Source organism: Calliopsis andreniformis, chromosome 1, assembly GCF_051401765.1.
Source record: "Calliopsis andreniformis isolate RMS-2024a chromosome 1, iyCalAndr_principal, whole genome shotgun sequence".
NCBI classification, from domain to species: Eukaryota; Metazoa; Arthropoda; class Insecta; order Hymenoptera; family Andrenidae; genus Calliopsis; species Calliopsis andreniformis.
Window position 1 is genome coordinate 5,300,299 of NC_135062.1, and position 14,392 is coordinate 5,314,690.

The 14,392-nt window shown below is 30.0% G+C and overlaps 3 protein-coding genes across 3 annotated transcripts; 2 read left to right on the forward strand and 1 right to left on the reverse strand.

The window, feature by feature from the left end:
* Nucleotides 1-4,379: 4,379 nt before the first annotated feature.
* Nucleotides 4,380-6,232, forward strand: Pcd (pterin-4a-carbinolamine dehydratase). Its single transcript, XM_076393711.1, has 4 exons — nucleotides 4,380-4,512; nucleotides 4,808-4,961; nucleotides 5,653-5,772; nucleotides 5,854-6,232. Exons 2-4 carry the CDS (start codon nucleotides 4,845-4,847, stop codon nucleotides 6,034-6,036), a joined length of 420 nt encoding a protein of 139 aa, XP_076249826.1. The 5' UTR covers nucleotides 4,380-4,512; nucleotides 4,808-4,844; the 3' UTR covers nucleotides 6,037-6,232.
* A 99-nt stretch (nucleotides 6,233-6,331) lies between these two features.
* On the reverse strand, nucleotides 6,332-7,604 carry Sdhd (succinate dehydrogenase, subunit D). The gene is made up of 4 exons (XM_076393698.1): nucleotides 7,425-7,604; nucleotides 7,051-7,169; nucleotides 6,769-6,962; nucleotides 6,332-6,651 (listed from the first exon to the last, which is right to left on the reverse strand). The coding sequence occupies exons 1-4, from the start codon at nucleotides 7,474-7,476 to the stop codon at nucleotides 6,426-6,428; spliced, it is 591 nt and encodes a 196-aa protein (XP_076249813.1). The 5' UTR covers nucleotides 7,477-7,604; the 3' UTR covers nucleotides 6,332-6,425.
* Nucleotides 7,605-8,118: 514 nt separating this feature from the next.
* On the forward strand, nucleotides 8,119-11,228 carry Pus7 (pseudouridine synthase 7). The gene is made up of 6 exons (XM_076393410.1): nucleotides 8,119-8,308; nucleotides 8,384-8,869; nucleotides 8,939-9,415; nucleotides 9,532-10,315; nucleotides 10,394-10,545; nucleotides 10,654-11,228. The coding sequence occupies exons 1-6, from the start codon at nucleotides 8,206-8,208 to the stop codon at nucleotides 11,022-11,024; spliced, it is 2,373 nt and encodes a 790-aa protein (XP_076249525.1). The 5' UTR covers nucleotides 8,119-8,205; the 3' UTR covers nucleotides 11,025-11,228.
* The last annotated feature ends 3,164 nt before the right edge of the window (nucleotides 11,229-14,392 follow it).

Here is a 14,392-nt window from a genome sequence, read left to right on the forward strand (position 1 = left end):
TTTGGAAGTGTCATGGAAAGGATATTATAAGGTCGTAGACTAGTATGAACTATCCAGCCTTCTTATTTGCAACGCGCACAGCTCACTGCAACTGGTGGTGATTTTATATTTATATAAAACGGGAAGACCCTGAAGCTCTAGATGATATGAACTGATAATGCACGTTTTATATCAATATATGTGGAACTAAATGCATCCTCTTCGTTCGTATATGTTCGATAGTAATAGTTTAATATTGCAACCCAAGAATTATAACTGCTTCTTTCTTTCATTCAATTTACCATTAGCTTATGTGTATTCAGATACTTTATTTAAAGAAATTGTTTTTTAAACATAATTTCCAAAACTTATTAGTAAAATTATTATGTTTAAAATTTAGATGCTATTTCATGTTTAAGAAACGAGCTATAGCTCTTTGCATAGTTATTGTTATTTCTATTAGAACATGTTGTTGAATATCACGTAGGCTAAAAGTGGGAATAAAACACGTTTTGTCTCTCGAGGATTTCCATAAAAAGAACACAGTTACAGTTAAATAATTTAGTAAATTTCAAACTATGATAAGTTTTAACCGAATAGTTGCAAGGTATAAGCACCTTCGTCTTTTTATAAAGACCGAAAAACTAAACTCAGTAGTGCAAATAGTATATTATTTAAGAAAAAGATGCAATTGTACTTTTCAGATACATCGATTTATAAACATGCATACATTTAGTTTCAGAATATCTTCACTGAATGCTATTTAATTTTGTTTTATAAGATTTTCTCAATTTCTAATCTAAATTATTTTCTTTGCAAAATTTAATGAAATAATTCAACTTTTTAACATAATTTATTTCAATTTTAAGTATATTTTGCTTATAGAGATCAAGATTTATATCATGAAGGAAGTAAAGCAGTTATCACAATTGTCAATGAAACAATTATTTTCGTGATCATCACGTTTAAGAAATCATTAGATAGCATTACATATCTTCTGTCACAGTGTTACTAGTTATCTCCGTACGTTGATAGTAAAAATAGCTAAATATAAATGAAAGTGATATAATATTCATGGACAAAAAATAATTCAATACAAGTAACAATTTTCAGTATATAACATATTGTAATATTATTTTCAGTATATAACAATTTTCAATTTATTATACTCACTTCAGTCGTTTTGACATTTGAAATTGATGAAATTAAGTAAATCACGCGTTTAAAATTTGTAAAACGATGTAACGTTTCTAAAGTTTAAAAAAAAAATAAATTTAACGTTTACAATGAAATTTGAAGTAAACTAATCTATCTACTACTAGTTAGATTTATACATATAAATCTCGAATAATAGGATTTTTTCTTCAATATATAAAAAATACATTACACAGATACGTACAATACATATATATTGTATATAATACGTATATTACACCATATTATTCTAAAAGTTCACAAACATGAATTGAAAAACAATTAACTATACTTACACTCATATTTAAAAAAAATCTTTACATGCAAGGGAAAGACTCGCTAATTTCTCTTAGGAGCTGTTTCATAATAAAATCATGTTCTCAAAGTATCATTGAAAGCTCATTCATTCCTATATTTATTTTTGTTATTGCTTTACTTCATAAATATAATATTATATAAATAATGATCCTCTATAAAAAAAGATATCGTCAATTTATGAAAGAAATCAATTAACCGATTATTTACATGCAATCATCATTTATCATAATCCAAGTTTTATTTCACTGTTTTATGACTATGTTGTCAGCTATTTCAACGATCAATCTTTTCTGACTCGTAACTGTATCCGGATGCAGCGTATGTAATACCTATGGGTCACAGGAACGGTAGCAACAGCAACGCATCGTTCGATCTGCTATCCGAGCGAAGGGGCTGCGCAATCTTATTTTTCATCGCGGATAGAATAACTCGAGCAGGCTGGCTCGAGGATGCAGTCCTATCTGAAAATGTATTGCACAAATATACGATGTTAACAACGTTGCCGCGTATTGGCGTCGGTGAGATGTGTTAGCCAGTGGATGTCCGTGACAGGAGAGAGTAAATCGAAGAAGCGGTAGCTAGTCACTCTCGATCTCGGATGGTCCCGATGCTGACACGAATAAGTGAAATGAAGTTCATTGATCGACGTCGAGTAATAATCGAGGCAAAAAGTTATGCAAAAATTGGACACCTGAGTCTCAGAGACTCTTCACATTATCCGGTTTTAGTCGTAAAGTTGCAAAATGAATGTTGGCCGATTATCGATCGGTATAATACTCATTTTCTATGCGACTGTGCTGATTTTGTTTTACATAGTTATGATATGCTTCATCGGTCGCGTAGAAAATGAGCATTATACCGATTGATAATCAACCAACATTTTTCAACTTTGTGACGAAAATCAGACAATGTGAGAAGGCTGTAATTGGTAGACTGGTAGTTCAAGTTTGCAGGCATATGTCCTATTAGTTCACCATATTCTAGTATTTGAATATTAACGCTAATTTCATTTAATTTTAAGCTTCAATTCTAATGTTCTGAAGAAAAAAGTAGTACATTCAATTATTAGGACAAAATTTAAGTGTCGAGAGTAGGGGCGCATTTAAATTTTTACTACCCTAGACTATTACTTTTTTAACACTTCACAATGGAAGGAAAGGAAAGAGAAGAGGAGGATCATAAGCATTCAAAATACTAAGTCCGAAAGTGTTTTTTGTGAATACTTATTTTTTTATTTAAAATCATTTAATATTTATTATTTTAGATCTTTTTAGGCCCATGCTTAAATTCTGCAAATTTGTTGGTTAAATAATTAAAATCAATAGAATTTAAAACTTCATATTCTATATCTAGTAATGCCAATACATTTATAATCACTCTTGATTTGTATTTGTCCATATATAATTTTTTATACGTTTTGAAATCGAATATGACTGTACGAAATTTTCTCCAAAAGCTGCAGCCTCTTAAAACCTGTCGCTTTAAGCTATAGCCTACTTAGCCTACACCTAAATCCGCCTCTGGTCGGGACATACATTTTTAGGTTGTTCACTTACTTGGAACATTTGACATCTTAAGCGTTCGGATATTGGGACCTTATTCTCTTTTAGAAAGACAGACGAAATGTGCAGTGATAAACTTCAACCCCATTCCAATCCTCGCAATCTTCTTAGCTTACGCAAGATGTCTTAACATTTTTTATTTTAACCGTAAGTTCTATAGATAAAAATGAGACTAAAATATCATCTAATAAAAAGTCCATAAATGCTTGATTAAATAATATTGCTTTTATCAAAACAGGGCTAGATAAGATATGTAACGTTTCTGGTATCTGTTACTGTATATAAAGATGAAAAGACTTCCGATTTGTTTATGATTATAAACATGTTATTAGCAGCTTCCCCTAATCAGTTAAATGTATTTAAATTAATTTATTTTTTTAGATTTTTAAAATTTTACCAATTTAGTTAACTACTTAACTGAATTGCTGTATAATTGCATGTGCTATCCTATTCTTTCACTAACGACACTCTATGCAAAATAAATTAACGTATTAAACGCAACATTCTCTCTGTAACAACGTACACGCGAGGGTGAAGCAATGCAATGAGTAAAAGTGAATAAAAGGCTCGTAATCGCAATCGTTATCCTAGAAGTAAAGCACGCGCAAGAATGAAAGTCCTTGCAGAGAGCGATATGTTTGAGAAGTGCAATGGAAAGGTGTTATTAAAAGTAGATTTTAATATCTCCTATGTAATTTAAATTCCTCGGAACAAAGTACACGTACTACGCTCTCGCAGAAGTATGCAATATAATTACAAAGTGGTTATTGTTTAACTTCATAAAATATCAATAAATGCCTACGTTACCTGACGTTTGCTAATATTTCAACTTACATTGTTTAGAATTAATATTACCGTGCAATCTATAATTTGTATTAAAAAGGTAAAGATTTATCAATAACGCAATCTTCGCAATTAACGCAAAAAATGAATAAAATGAAACAGAAAAAGGGAAAAAGTATAGAGAAGTTGATTTATAACTTGTTGAAAACATGATTAGTTTATAATTTGATGAAAAGGTGTTTAATTTGTAAACTTTATTATACATATTTGATATCTTTATTTAGTTATTATTTGTTGAATGTCTCTGTAGAATCTATAATATTTTCATATAAAACAGATTTTTATTACGAAAATAGTATATCTTAGAGATAAATTTAGTAAAAAGTTATTTAACTGAAGAATAACGTAAAAATTTTTGTATTTAATTTTTAAAATATTTGAAAGATAAAAGTATTGCAATTTAATTTCAAATAAACCGCCATCGCATCCATAGAGTCCTGCGTGTTTGTATTTCATGTATGGAAGGTTATCCCTCTAATACCTTACACGAAATCACGAGAATTTTATGAATATAGTTCGTTTAACTTCCTAAATTGATAAGCTGTGAATACACTGTAGCATTAGAATTAAAAGTGATTTTAATTTTTTAAGAATTCGAAACGATATAAATTCACCGGTAAGGTTATGATCCAACATTTCATTCGCATTTATTATTCTAAATAATCTTTACTATCGGTTTAAAAGTATGTTTGCACATTTAATTAGCAAATGTTAACAGTTTATAAATGCTAAAAATAGCGTATAAAGATTAATTATATTCGGTCAATTTAAATAATAATAGCTCATTCGTATGTTTATCATGATACAAATGTATATTTAAAATTTCTATCAATTACTTCATGGTAAGATAGTTCTTAATAACAACTGATTACGCAAGAAGGAGATACTTATTTATTTCGTAATAAATAAAGTATTCAGTCGCACTCAAGAAAAAAGAAAGTGAGAGCTATGACAACCTTAATGCGCATGCGATTTGTGAGTAGTAGGGGGATACATCCGAAGAACATATTCCATATTTTCGATCAGAAAGGAATAACTACTCCTGCTTTGAAAAAAAGCAAAATGGTAAGTTTCTTCCTGCAAATGTTTAAAGTAAATGTATCGAGAATATCTTTTATTGCATGTAGAAAAGAATAACCTTACTTATACGTAAATATTGAAGCACAAATCTAAAGCACTGTTCTGAATTCCAGATGAATATTAAAATTTGTTCTCTTATTTTTCAAATTATTATTGCCATTGTAACAAGCTTATCATAAAATTTGTACTTTTCTGCGAATTAAATTATGATAATCATGTATAATAGAAATATTTTGTGCAAGGATTCTGTTTTGCGATCTTTGGGTGTAACAAGTGGTTGACAGCTTACTTCTTGCGTAGATAAATGGTTTAAATTTATGACGACAGACTGGAATTCATTTATGCGGAAACAATAGTGAATTCTTTCAACGTAGTAATTAAAAACTTAAAATAATCGATTTTTGTTGGACAGAGTCAATTTTTCGCGTCATATGTTAGGAATTAAAGAGCGGTCGAAGGTTTCCCGATAGTATTGATCTGATTCTTTCGCAACCGTAAATTTATTCTCGTTATTAAAACTTTATTAATTTTAATTTTTTACCTAAAACAATTTATGAGGTTTTTTAATATTTTGCTATTTATATATAATATTAAATAATAGTAAATTTGTTTAACTTAGTATTAGGGAAGAAATATAGTTAGTGTTCAATAAAATTATAAGAATATTATTTTTTAGGGAAAACTCACTCAGGAAGAAAGAGAAAAAGACTTAAAACCATTGTTAACAAATGGTTGGTCTGTTCAGTCAGACAGGGATGCAATTTATAAAGAATTCTTGTTCAAAAACTTTAATCAGGTATGTTTTAGCTGAAAATACTTTCTTATACTTTACAGTTTTGAATATTACAAACAATAATTTTTTCATTACAATTGGTAGGCTTTTGGGTTTATGACAAGGGTGGCAATGCAATCCGAAAAAATGGATCATCATCCAGAGTGGTTCAATGTTTACAATAAAGTAAACATTACGTTGTCTTCCCATGATGTAAATGGTTTGTCACAAAGGGATGTTAAACTCGCAACCTTCATTGATAAGGCTGTTAAATTAAATGAAAATTAAAACTCAAATGATAAAGTTGGTAGAAAATGCTACTCAACTGGTAGAGTTCTTGGGCTGTTAATTTTTTTAGTTTATTTTATATTACAAAAATCATTAAATATATGTTTTATCATAAACAAAGTGCGAGTGATGTACTTACACTTGTTTTGTAATTATTAATGAATAAACGTGACTTTTTTATTACAAGTTGTATAAGTATTTTTTCAACTGTAAACATTCATTATTATATTGTAACGTAAATAACTTTCTACACCTTAACATTTGTTTTACATGTTTGAATAATATAATACAGTACTTAAAGATAAATAATTTATTTTTAAATACTTTACAAGAAATGTAATTATAAAGCTTCTAAATTAACATATCTATTAAAAAACTCGAATTGATAATTACTTAGCAGGCTGGTCTGCCTCTTCTTGTGGTACCTCTTTCTGTTTCCCAGCTCTCCATAAATTTATTACAGCTTTTGTAACACCAGGTCCATCATGTATAAGTAAAAATAATCCAGCGAGTGTAGTTGCAGAGAGCAAGAGCAATGTAAGATGTAACATTTTTGGCAATATATTTCCAACAACACTGGGTCGTGCGTAATCTGTAATAATAGCTTCCAGACCCCTATGCGATAATTAATACATTAAAATTAATTAAATAAGGGTTAATATACTCAAAAGCGACTTCAAGAATAGGACAAATGTGAATAACATTCAACACAAAAATTGAAAACTAAATTACCAATGTGTATGCATGACGACTAATACGGATAATAAACCATCAAGAAGTTGATTTTGTGCTGTGAAGGCAACAGGAAGTACACATGGGAGTGCAAGAGAGACAACTTTTTCCATGACCCACACACGTACATGATCACCTGTAGTTGTGGTTGAATTACGATTAGATTGTGTGCCTATCAAAGTAGTTGGTGGAAACTAAAAAACAAGAAATACTTATTATAAATTATACCTTATATCAAGGTTACAAGAAAACGATGAGGAGAATTAAATATAAAACTGTTACCTTTGTCAAGAATCGATTGTTTCCACTATTTGTAACAGTAGAATTTAAACATCGGTTAATACTGGCAAGACTGGTAGACGTTCTAGTGTTTGAAAGAAACGTTGTTTTGGAAAGTGACTCTGCAAACATAAATATAATGTAGTTTATATTAACATAAAGCTTATGAACATTTAAAATAAATCATATACAATCTTTTAAAACATCTTAAAAATTAACAAAATACTACAAACTGGTCAATTCAAATTAGCATAATAAATATTTGCCTTCATGTTATGTTATGCGTAAAATAAAATAGTTTGTATTAGTAATATTATGTATATACTCAGTCAAGATTATGTAAACCAAAAGAATGAAATGTCTTAAACATAACTTACCTAATTGTCTAACCTTACGAAACATGTTCGCACTCATTCGTTCAAAAATCATTTTGCCAGTTTGTCGAATGTAGAATGTTTCAAATGGGTACCCCTTCTACAACGAAAACGACAAATCTTTCGTGAATCCCTCGTGACAACCAATTTTTACGCTACAGTCTCACACACAGGTAAAGATAAGATACAGGTAAATGTCGTATATCGATTGCGTTTACATCGATTTTCGTTTTCGAGTTATCGAATTCATTGCAACTGCGATTTAATTTCATGCAAAGTAACATACAAATACAACAGAATCTAGGTATAATAATTTGTAGAGTGGAATATTTTTATGTAATAAATTGTATAAAAAATTGGCCCATCATTTAACTATAATAGACATTCTATTTCTACATATATCACTTCCTATTATAGGATAAACAATTAGGGCTTTAACTTTTGAGTATTAAATTAATTTTTCTAATAGATTACGTTTTAATAATTGTTACATTAATTAACACATTAAGAAGTGTAACATACTTGTCATTTAGTAAAGTTTAGTTTTGATTGAGAAACACTGCATTTAAGCACGTGCTGTTAGTTCTTGATATTTAGTTGTAACATTTGTGTGAGATTGTACACCTTGTTACCGTGGTTTGAAAGAAATTCTATTTTATGTTTAGCCATTTCTTTTGATATTCCTGAAAGTTGAATATCGTATTACGAATAAATGGCATTGTATCTTTCTAAGTGAAAAATAAAATCAATTATAACCAATAAGTAAATTATTAAGTACGTAACAATGTCTGACGCGGAGCGAGCACGTGACAAAAATCAAAAAGGTTTTTCAAAAAATTGGAGATCTAATAATGATTTTAGAAGGAATCGAAATTCATACGGTGGTGGTAAGAATTTATATATGTGATAAGTAATTGACAAGGATTAAACAATTCCTGTATTTTACACATTTCTTATTAAAGGATTTCGGAACGATCATTTTGATAGAAAGCCATATAAACGCAATTGGTCAAATTCAGAAAAAGATGGAAAAAGAACAAAATTGGAAGTCGGAAATCGGTTGAAAGAATGCGATGTTGGTATTACAGAATTTATTGGAGATCAAGGATTTTTTGGAGTAATTAAGGAAAGATACACAGACTTTCATGTTAATGAAATAGCTCTTGATGGACAAATAGCTAAATTGACAAATCAAGATATTCCACGTGACGTAGAGGAAACTCTGGATGATTTAAAGAAAACTGTACCAGATGCGATATGGGACCAATTACAGACATTAAAAGATCCAGAATCATCTATAGAAATTGACGTAACGAATATCGATAAGGAACAACGTAGAGCAATTCATACAATTGCTAAAAAAATAAAAAATGTTATTAGCCAAACCATAGATAAAGACAATAAGAAGATAATGATGATTATACCTGATAAAAAAGATAATAATATCAGTATGTTTGAAAGTTGTTTTTAGGATAATTTAAATACATTTATGTTAATATATTATTTTTTGCTATCAGGTCATGACATTCGAAGGGATAATAGAATAGATTGGAAAAAACGCAATGGCGAATACTGTTACTTTTTACTACATAAGGTTAATATGGATACAATGGATGCTTTAAATCAGCTGGCTATGAGTCTGCGTATGAAGCCAAATAATTTCAGCTATGCTGGTACAAAAGATCGTAGGGCGTGGACTACTCAGTGGGTTAGTTTAAAAAAAGTAGAACCATCAGATATATTAAGAATAGCAAAGAACATACGTGGAGCATATGTGGGGAACTTTAAATTTGCAAAAGAGCCTCTGAAGTTAGGTATGCTTAATGGCAATCATTTTAGGATTGCATTAAGAAACGTTAATGGAACAGATGAACAAATTGAAAAAGCAATGATTTCCTTGAGAGATAATGGCTTTATAAATTATTATGGTTTACAAAGGTTTGGTACAGTGGCTGCCATTCCCACTTATGAAATAGGGAAAGCTTTACTTCAGGGTAAATATTTTTATTAAAATACTGTCAATTTTTATTCTAATTCATATTTGGCAAAATTGCTATAACATTCCTTCAAATTGTTAGTCAAATATGTATTTTGTGCCTTTAAAAATTAGGTAAATGGAATGAAGCAATTGAACTGATTTTGAAACCTAGAGAAGGGGAACAAGACAGGGATTTAGCAGAAGCTAGGAAAATCTATGAAACAACTAAAGATGCTTGTGCTGCATACAAAAGGGTCAGAAGATGTGACAAAATAGAGGCTGCACTTTTGAAAGGCCTTTGTATATCTGATGGTACCAATCCTCAAGGAGCTTTAGATTCAATACCAAGAAATACTCGTTTAATGTATATTCACGCATATCAAAGTTTTGTGTGGAATCACATGGTATCGAAGAGGATAAAAGAATTTGGAAGGAAACCTATAGTAGGAGATTTAGTATATGAAAACAGTGTAAAACAAAATAACGATGAGGAGATAATTGATGAAAGCGAAAATGAGGCTGGAACTGAGGAAAATACAGAAGCTAATGGAAAAATGAATAGAAATAAGGATGAAACATGCGAAGATACGTCAAAGACAGATGAAATGACTGAAATGCCCACTGAGCAGACATCTACTTCCATTAAAGAAGTAATGGATGCTACAGAGTGTTGTCTTAAAATAGATGAGAACGTCGATAAAAGTAGTATTATTAATGAAAAAGATGAATACGAAGATTCACGTAATCTTCCTGCTGTAAAGATTCTTAAAGAAGAAGACTTGCCAAACTATACTTTGGCTGATGTACTTATGCCTCAGGTTGGCTGGAAAGTCACGTATCCTTCTTATGCTAAACCATGGTTTGATGAATTTTTAGCAAAGGATGGATTGACTACAGATCTTAGACAGAAAACTAAGTAAGCTTACTTAGGATAAAACTAATTAGTCTAATATTTAAGTATCTTTTAAACAACGTAGTATTTATCTTATTCCAGAAAGTACAGTTTGGGTGGTGCTTATAGAAAGATATTACAAATACCTTCAAACTTATCCTGGAAAATTATGCATTATAAGGAAAGACATAGTGATCTTATTATGTGTGATATTAACGAGATGAGACAATTGTCACCTCCAAAGGATGAACCAGGTATAATTCTTTTTTTAGTTATTGGATTATGAAATACAATTTATTTTATCTCTAATTTGACAAAGAAGTTAATGAAGTACAATATCTGAGAAATTTTTAAACTTCTAGATGGACAGTATAAAGCTCTGATTCTTGAAATGTCTTTAAAATCTTCAACATATGCAACAATGGCACTGCGTGAGATTTTGAAGTTTGACACATCTCCGCAAGCACAAGCTGCTCGGTTTGCAGCATGTAATCCAGAAACGGATAATTCAAGTACATCAAACAATGGTGCAGAAGTTGATAATTCGTGTACTTTGGAAACTGATACTAAGAATATTGATAAAAAAAAGTCCTCAGAAATTGATAATTCGTGTGCTTTAGAAATTGATGCTAAAAATATTAATACAGAATCGAGTTTAGAAATCCAAGAAACTGAATCAAATATTCCAATCCAACAGGGTGGTGATAAAATGGAAGTATCTGATGCAGTGTAACGTTGTGATATATTATTACAGAAGCTTAAAGTTCAATACTTATTATTCTTTGTATAAGTAAATAAAATGTATAAAACATTTTTTAGTTTCAAATGTGTAGTAGTACGTTACATTTAATATTAAAATATACGTAACTGATACAAATTAAATACATTTTTTTACATAAATATTTATATCATTTTTGTTTGCTTTATATATGTACGAAAAGTTAATAAAAAATATTTCGTTTTTTAATATAATTTAGCCCCTTTTTTCTCCCAAAATTGATTCCAAATCTTTGTTTTACAAAAATGTAAATTAGAATATTTGTTAACAATATTTGAATATATTTCTCTTGATTATGCATTTATATCATAGGTCTATAGAAAATGCCTTAAGAACGATGAATTTATAGTTACATTCTAAGATACGCCTTGAGTTTTCTAAAATCGACCCTTCGTGATAACGCTATAATAATATACAAAGCGTAAATCGGGGCATTGTCACGTATGGTCGATGAAGAAGCGATTTGTAATGATTCCGAGGATGCTTCAATAGTGTTAATATCCTCTCAGGTGACAAACGAGGGAACGACGCTGCGGGGTGTCCGGCGTCGATGCCATAGGACAAATTATCTCACCTTCGGTCGAATACTATGAAAAATTGTCGATATCATGACGAAGCGTTACTGTTGATCGACGGAGATGTATCGTTCTAATGGGGTAATTAAGTGTTATTTCGGTTAAGACGGTGTATCTCATCATGCAACACTATCTGAGTGTAGATGTTAAAAGATGAAATTACTGAAATTATTAGTACAGTCATTTGTATGGTAGTGTAATAAGTATACACGTGTATATAATATCTTATTCTCTATGGATGAATTTCATGATGAGATAGATACGTCTATAGTACATTTAAACATCAGTGCTAACGAGTCATTATGCACTATAAATGTTTACTAAAAGATATAGTATTTAAATATCCATCTACAAGGTATTTGACAACAAGTGTTAATAATTTTAAATTACTGTCGGCGGCGTGTACTACAGACTCAAGTTAGATACAGTGATGTCAGTGGAAGAAGTCCCAAGGCAGACACATTTCACACGTATTTTAGGCGTTTTCCCAACAATTAATAACTTGGTAAGGAAGCCTAAAACATAATTTCGTCTATCTTAATTTGCGTCTTATTTTAGTATATAGTATCACGGTTTAAAATTATTAATATTTATCCTTGAACACCCTGTATGGTATATGATTCTTAGATTCTTTAAAAAGTTTTCAATTTAATTTTGAATGGCTCTGATAAAAAAACGGAATTGAAAAAGAATTTAGTATCGAAGTTTAAACTAATGAAAAAGTAGTTAATAAAGAATAAACTTGAGATTACAAAATATGGTAAAGTTTTACATTTTACATTACTTAAAATATTCCTTTTTTACTTTGCTGCTGCACGGATTATTGAATAATGTCAAACTTTTAAAAGAAGCACTGTGTTACATTTTGAACGGGAAGCGCATATCTTCACGTGACTGATGAATTTTTAGCGGATCGCGTATTATTTTATAATATATTTTACATGCACTTATCATTAACTTCACAGTAACTACAGTGGTTTAATGATTCGACCATGACAATATGCAAAGTACTGGTATCTTTATAAGGCATTATTATTATTTTTTCTATTTTTTATATTACACCTATATTGTGTATTACATTATCTATATTATAATATATTATATTATTATACATATATAGTATATTGACTGAGGTTTTATATTACTTCGGTTATATATTAAAAATGGGACATTTACTAAACAGATACATTGTGTTTTGCAATTCGGTATTTAAGCAAGATGAAACAAGAAATGAAAAATAGAAAACATTAATACAAGTATTACTTCTTTGCATGACTCTTACTTTACATGGAAGTAAGGTACTATTATAATGTTCTTGGTACCGGTTGGCACAGCAGGATAATGGAAAGCACAATATGGAGCAGTAGTACACTATTATCTGCATTACAATTTTTTCTAAATAGTCTTTTACTTGTTAATAAGAAATTACTCTATCGTTTAACTGTAAGGATTAGAATTAAATATTTTTCTAGTAGATAAACGATACCTATAGGTAGGTACATACATATAAATATGGTATAGTATTGTGGCAGCTTTTAACTTTCAACTAAGGACAGGCAATTTTAGTGTACAGAGACTTCAATTGAAACGTATTGGTAATAAATATTTATACAATTAATATGATGTTAATTATTATAAAATAAGATATGACATATATTATTATTTTCATTATAAAGATTTTATAATTAGATGAGGACACAAATAACAATGTGTCATGCGGAGTTTGTGAGACTTCATGTCAATAGTTAGAGTATCATAAGTTAAGTTATTAAAAGTTAATGAAAAATAATGTTTTAATTTTTAATTTTTTCAATAACTTTTACAATAATCTGTTTAGTATGACATCTTGTATTGTTCAGGTCAATTTTGTTTGAGAACTATGCGCTTCCAATTTTCATGGTTTTTATTTTAAAAAAGAATTGAATACATATAAAATTTTTTAGCGTTGTGTAACAGTACCTAATGTTACCTAAAGTTAAAAAATTGTTCTTAAAGTGACAAATTTGGTCTAGCTGATGATTTAGAATTCAGGCAAATAAGTTATAGTATCATAGTTTAAATGGCGATTCATGAAAGTGAAATATTTTCACTAAAATATACATATGTACGTATACATGGTATTCGACAACAAACGTCAGAAATTTTAAGAAAGTTTTCTATGTATATGCCTAAATAAGAGGAAAATCGAGAATAATGGAAATGTGTTTGAGGCTTATTTCAGAGTTATTAATTATTGAGAAAATGCTATAGAATAGCGTGAAATGTGTCTAACTTGGGACTTATTCTACCAGCATGCATTACGTCTCCAGTTAGAGATATTGCACGCGTATATTAGGTGTTTTCCTAGCAATTATTAATAGCTCGGAAACGAAACCTGAAACTTATTTTCGTCTTATTTTAGTATGCAAAATCACCTAAAATTTCTGATAGTTGTCGTCGAACACCCTGTATGATGTAAAGATTGTGCGCTTGAAGCAAAAAATATTTTTGTCAAGTTATCCTGTCATTTTCTTTACACTAAGTGGTATGTTTGATGGAAAGTATCTAAAGTGGTTCTCGTGATGCAGTATGATTATCCAAAAGAGTATGAAACTCCGCCCTCCAGAAAAAAATACCGCCCTCGACATGCGCCCTCGCCCTCGTCGCCACTCGTTTTCTCACCTGTAATCGTCCGTATAATCTGTTTGGGGTAGCGAACACTTAATTCAGACTTATCGGTCTTCATGCTTGGACCCGAAGTACGCGACA

Coding starts and splice junctions, on each gene's coding strand:
- Pus7 (XM_076393410.1), top strand. CDS start 8,206: ATGTCTGACGCGGAGCGAGCACGTGACAAAAATCAAAAAGGTTTTTCA. Junction 9,416..9,531: donor AGGGAAAGCTTTACTTCAGG/GTAAATATTTTT, acceptor TTTAAAAATTAG/GTAAATGGAATGAAGCAATT. Junction 10,316..10,393: donor GATCTTAGACAGAAAACTAA/GTAAGCTTACTT, acceptor ATCTTATTCCAG/AAAGTACAGTTTGGGTGGTG.
- Sdhd (XM_076393698.1), bottom strand. CDS start 7,476: ATGATTTTTGAACGAATGAGTGCGAACATGTTTCGTAAGGTTAGACAA. Junction 6,963..7,050: donor ACAATCGATTCTTGACAAAG/GTAACAGTTTTA, acceptor CTTGTTTTTTAG/TTTCCACCAACTACTTTGAT. Junction 6,652..6,768: donor GTCGTCATGCATACACATTG/GTAATTTAGTTT, acceptor ATTATCGCATAG/GGGTCTGGAAGCTATTATTA.
- Pcd (XM_076393711.1), top strand. CDS start 4,845: ATGACAACCTTAATGCGCATGCGATTTGTGAGTAGTAGGGGGATACAT. Junction 4,962..5,652: donor CTTTGAAAAAAAGCAAAATG/GTAAGTTTCTTC, acceptor ATTATTTTTTAG/GGAAAACTCACTCAGGAAGA. Junction 5,773..5,853: donor TGTTCAAAAACTTTAATCAG/GTATGTTTTAGC, acceptor TACAATTGGTAG/GCTTTTGGGTTTATGACAAG.